The following is a 6,000-nucleotide window of genomic DNA, read 5'->3' on the forward strand; positions in this document are numbered from 1 at the left end:
CCTCTTCTTGTAAGTTAAGACCTCGCAAGTTTGATCAAGGCTGCAGTCTCCCCCTTCTCAGTTTGATATGGAAAACATATCGAGGACACGGGTAAATCTTCAAAGGGAACAGTGTACTTTATAACTTCATTCACATCACCTTGGCTACGTTGTTTCACTTTCTCAACAATAAAATGTAAACATGATTTAAGGAACTGCCTATTTTCTTTTTAATATTACCAACTTAACAGACAGCAGAAATGTTGAGGCGCCGTGCTGCATTTATGAGCGTCATCTTCACTGTGTGGATATTTATAACAAAACGGAGCCTATAACAACTGCCTCCTTTCAATTTCATTAAAAATACGAAACGCACCCTCTTTTGCTGAATATCAGTTTTAATAATCGATAATTATAAAAGTATAACATACAATAAGTTTATACATTGTAGGAAATAAAGGCAAGCGATCAGTCAATGTACCTGGATTAATCATTAACTTATCTTTGCGCTTAATCAAAACATGTTACCCGTGAACAAGTAACTTAATAGATTCCAATGACCAAAGTCAGGGAATTGGCCTATGTCGTTAGATAAAGAAAACAACATGAATGAAATATCACGTTTAGCAAATATAGTGAGATTAGATCCAGCAGGAGATGCTTGATGAGCAGTCCGACAAGCAGAGCTCTCATCTGGGTAGAAATGCTGGAGCGCTTGCCCGACTGTGTGTGTGTGGTCACGTGATGTGCGTTTTCAGCGTTTTGGTGTGGACGGAGAGCTGTTCAGAAAAGCTGGGTAAAACGCGAGTGTGGACGCGGATCGTTTTCATTCTACAACGCCTAAGTGTAACTGTCAATGTCTGTGTGAGAGCCACGTGTGGACTGGTAAACAAACATACTCCAGTCTGTGTGTTAAAACCTGTCCTGGAGTGTGGAGTCTACCCCCGCCAACCACACTTTGATGGTCCTCACAGATGGCTTCACACGGTTGTTGAGGTGTTAGGCACTGTCTTTAAGTTTGAGTGATTAAAATCCCCCGCAACAATAAAAGCAGCCTCTGGGTGAGCAGTCTGTTGTTTGCTGATGGCTACATGAATTTTATAGAATTTTATAGTTTATAGCAAGCTTGGCATCAGTATCAGGAGGAATATAAGCAGCATTCACAATGGTGGATGTGAACTCCCTTGGTAGATAAAACGGTCTTCTTTTAACCATTAGAAATTCCAGGTAAGCAGAGCAATGTCTTCCAACGACGAAGACATTGTTAATATAAATGCATTATCCTCCACCTCTGGTTTTACCGGAGTCATCCGCTGTTCTGTCTGGTCGGAATGTGTGGTGCTCAGTTAGCGATGCAGCATTATCTGGTATCCCACTGTTTAGCCATGTTTCTCTGAAAATCATGACAGTTTTTGCTGTGGTTGATGCGCAGTCAAATCTCATCCATTTTATTCACCAGTGACCGTACATTGGCGAGAAAGATGCTGGGTAAAGAGAGCCGGTGTGGTGTTAGCTTTAGCTTAGCTCTTAGCTGGCCTCGCTTCCCCCGCCTTTATATGAATATGTTGTGATGAAAAGTTAGCATTTGATGTTAATATCGATTGCTTGGTGAAAAAACCTTAAATCAAGATTGCCAATGTTTAAAAAAATAATAATTTGAAGTAAGAAAGTCAATAATTCACTCTACGTTTTACTTATGGTATGATTCCAAAATATATGTTTATTCTTTTGTGATTCTGTAGAATTAACTATTTCACCAGATTTTCATCTGAAATTGAGATATAAGTGCTGTGAATTCATTCTGAACATGAAAAATTAGCTTTTTCTTATTATGCTCTTTGGCTCTGGAAAAGTTTGAAAAAGTGAATGCTTTCTTTCACCAATTCTAAGCATTTATTGTAGTGTGTGTTGAATGAACCTTGTAATTGTTTTAGTTAGGAGGTTAAAGTGCAATACATGTGTTTTAATTATATAATGTTTATTTTTTGTTTTATATGTCAAGTTATATAAAAGATAGGCTAAATATGAAACGTTTCTGTACGGTCATCCTGGCCAGGACTCCTTGGAAGAAAGGATTCCTGTTAATTGCAATGGGACCTAATAATAAGTACATTAACATATCATTTTTTGTACATAAATATCAGATATCCATCTGATCCCAAACCCATTTGAAAGTAGTGCATATAACAAAATAAAATTATACATGCAATGCAACTTTGTAACTGTAAGCTCCACTTCTTGTCTCAGAAAAATGACCTGTGCTGTTGTCATCACACTGTCAGTTATTCTCAATTACCTCTTTTTTTTCCAGCAATGGGCATACCCACCAGTGCAGTGTTGCTGTTTGAGGTAGAACTGTTACAACTGCAAAAAGGTGTTCCTGAGGGCTTTTTGTTCATCTGGCTACATGACAGTCCTGAGCCGTTGTTTCCTGCCATGGATATGAACCAAGACCACAAAGTTTTACTAGAAGAGGTATGTTCTCTGCTTTCTTATTATTATTAATGTTAATGAAACGATTTCTACATGGGCATATAGAAGAATTAATTAGGAACCAAGCACCAGTGGTGCATAGACCCTATTGAAATTGTTCCGTTTATTATTGTTATTAGGAACTAAGCACCAACAGTAAAATGGCTCAAAAGAGCCACCTATACACTTTGACAATGTTAAATTGTGAAGATCTAGAGTTTTTGTCAGAGTGTGTGTCTATGGCAGGCTCACAAACTTTAATGTTTATCCACATAAGTGGAAGTTGTTATAACTTAGGCATGCATTGTCCGATCTTTCTCAAAATATATGAGTCCTAACCTGAACACGTTTACATGCCAATATCCAGTTAGAGTCATAGCACCACCTGCTGGCAACAGGTAATAACGTGTTTTACACTGTAACAAATTCCTTCTCAAAATTTAATCAGATCAGTTCTTGTCATCCATGGTAAAACTGTCACATTGCACAACATGGAGCAAATTAATTTGTAATGACCAGACTGCAGATGTATTATTTTTTGACAATGATCTGGCTCCATGCAGATAATCTTTAACAACAACTCTCCCTTGACCCACCTTGTGTACACACAAGTGAACAACCGGTGTTTCATCAATTGGCCAGGTGCGGTCCATTACTTTTCAAATGTTCTGTATTATCTGGCCTTTGCACCACTGAGCCTAGCCCTCTTGACCTTCATGCATATATGAACATGACACTGCTGCATTTATTGAAAGGGTGTGTGAGAGAGGCTAAGTTTTGGCACGCAAGAGAGGCCACACATCTCCATACAGTCTACCACCATTGGCTGATCTTGTTTCTTCGTGGTGTTTTAGTTGTGACATGAAAAATACTTTACTTGTCACTGCCACCATAGGACAAATTGTGCATTGCTGCCAAAAATGTTGGTGAGATCCGTGTTCAAATTAAGGGGGGAAAGAGGGTGGCCAAGCTTGTTGAGCCAGGGGCACTGGTCCCACCTTAGAACTGCTACTGCTCCTCGGTAGAGCAATTGTCTCCCATGCAGATATTGTTTTGTCGGGGTCAAAATTGACGATATTATGATGTTGCACATTATCTCTCTATTTTCCATGTGCATAGCTTTCTTAATGACTGTTGTAAAGAATATAATCTATTTAAGTAAGAGAAACAGGAAAATAGTATGTCAAAAATTAAATAGATAAACACAATGTTAGCAGTAAGGACAATTGAGATGAAAGATATTAGTAACAACCCCCCCCCCCCCCCCCACACTCTTACTGTTCAATATTGAAATCAAAATCAGAAAAAGTTGGAACAGTATGGAAAACGCTTTTTTGTCGTAGTTTGCACCACACATTTATTGGAGATAGGTTGGGACTGCAGGCAGGCCAGTCAAGTTCTTTTATCATCTTCCTCTATAGCCAGGACTTTGTGATGGGTGCAGAATTTGGTTTTGAATTGTCTTGTTGAAATATGCATGGGTGTCCCTGGAAAAGAAGGCAGCATATTGTGTTCCAAAATCTCTATGTACTTTTCAGCAGTAATGGTGCCTTCATAGACATGCAAGTTACCTTTGCCAAGGGCACTGACTCATCCCATACCATGACAGACACTGGTTTTTGGACTTGTTGCTGGTAACAATCTGGATAATCCTATTCTTATTTGGTCCACACAGCGTCAATTTTTGCAATTCCTTTTGGCACAGTGCAGTTTTAACTGCCATTTGTGAATGTAACTATAACAACTGCCTCCTTTCAATTTCATTAAAAATACGAAACGCACCCTCTTTTGCTGAATATCAGTTTTAATAATCGATAATTATAAAAGTATAACATACAATAAGTTTATACATTGTAGGAAATAAAGGCAAGCGATCAGTCAATGTACCTGGATTAATCATTAACTTATCTTTGCGCTTAATCAAAACATGTTACCCGTGAACAAGTAACTTAATAGATTCCAATGACCAAAGTCAGGGAATTGGCCTATGTCGTTAGATAAAGAAAACAACATGAATGAAATATCACGTTTAGCAAATATAGTGAGATTAGATCCAGCAGGAGATGCTTGATGAGCAGTCCGACAAGCAGAGCTCTCATCTGGGTAGAAATGCTGGAGCGCTTGCCCGACTGTGTGTGTGTGGTCACGTGATGTGCGTTTTCAGCGTTTTGGTGTGGACGGAGAGCTGTTCAGAAAAGCTGGGTAAAACGCGAGTGTGGACGCGGATCGTTTTCATTCTACAACGCCTAAGTGTAACTGTCAATGTCTGTGTGAGAGCCACGTGTGGACTGGTAAACAAACATACTCCAGTCTGTGTGTTAAAACCTGTCCTGGAGTGTGGAGTCTACCCCCGCCAACCACACTTTGATGGTCCTCACAGATGGCTTCACACGGTTGTTGAGGTGTTAGGCACTGTCTTTAAGTTTGAGTGATTAAAATCCCCCGCAACAATAAAAGCAGCCTCTGGGTGAGCAGTCTGTTGTTTGCTGATGGCTACATGAATTTTATAGAATTTTATAGTTTATAGCAAGCTTGGCATCAGTATCAGGAGGAATATAAGCAGCATTCACTGGTTTTTGGACTTGTTGCTGGTAACAATCTGGATAATCCTATTCTTATTTGGTCCACACAGCGTCAATTTTTGCAATTCCTTTTGGCACAGTGCAGTTTTAACTGCCATTTGTGAATGTAACTAACCATTGTGGTATTTGACAAAGGTTTGCCAAAGTAGTCCTTAGCCCATGTGGTGATATCGCTTTTAGATTAATGTTATTTATCGATGCCTGCCTGAGGGATCAGAGATCACGATAGTTCAACTCAGCCTTGCTCCCATGTCCTTTACGTAGGAAATGATTTATTACTTACAAAATTATTTCAGAATCCTTGAATCTTTTATTTATGTTATGCAGTGTTGACGATGAAATATCCAAGTGTCTTCTGATCTTCTATTTAGGAACATTGTTTTTAAAGATTTCAATAATTTTATTTTGTTTTTGATGGCAAACTGTCAATCATTGCCCCATCTTTGCTCCAAAAGGACTAGACCTTCTTGGATGCTGTTTTTGTACTTTTGACACTTGTTTCAAATTACATCATCAACCAATTTACCTGAATAAAATGAAATGAAGTTTATAAGACAAAACTTTAAATATTTTTGTTCATATTGTCAGCAATGAGGGGCGAGGCAGTGGCGCAGTAGGTAGTGCTGTCGCCTGGGTTGCTAGTTCGAACCTCGGCTCAGTTGGTGTTTCTGTGTGGAGTTTGCATGTTCCCCCTGCCTTCGCGTGGGTTTCCTGCCGGTGCTCCGGTTTCCCCCACAGTCCAAAGACATGTGGTACAGGTGAATTGGGTAGGCTAAATTGTCCGTAGTGTTATGAGTGTGTGTGTTAATGTGTGTGTGGATGTTTCCCAGAGATGGGTTGCGGCTAGAAGGGCATCCGCTGCGTAAAAAACTTGCTTGATAAGTTGGCGGTTCATTCCGCTGTGGCGACCCCGGATTAATAAAAGGGACCAAGCCGACAAGAAAATGAATGAATGAATGAATTGTCT

At 39.5% G+C, this 6,000-nt stretch overlaps 1 protein-coding gene across 15 annotated transcripts in view; it reads left to right on the plus strand.

Annotated features, from left to right (window-relative positions):
• Positions 1–6,000, plus strand: part of fkbp10a (FKBP prolyl isomerase 10a) — a 141,121-nt gene that overhangs the window by 104,124 nt on the left and 30,997 nt on the right. For all 15 annotated transcript variants that reach the window (XR_015516670.2, XR_015516667.2, XR_015516669.2 and 12 more), the window contains one exon: positions 2,291–2,454. Coding sequence is in view for 10 of the 15 variants with exons in the window: in XM_087295608.2 (XP_087151734.2) it covers positions 2,291–2,454 (164 nt within the window). In the remaining 5 variants the exon portion in view is untranslated. The remainder of the gene's footprint in view (positions 1–2,290; positions 2,455–6,000) is intronic.

Source organism: Danio rerio, chromosome 19 (assembly GCF_052040795.2).
Source record: "Danio rerio strain M-AB ecotype USA chromosome 19, GRCz13ab, whole genome shotgun sequence".
NCBI lineage: Eukaryota > Metazoa > Chordata > Actinopteri > Cypriniformes > Danionidae > Danio > Danio rerio.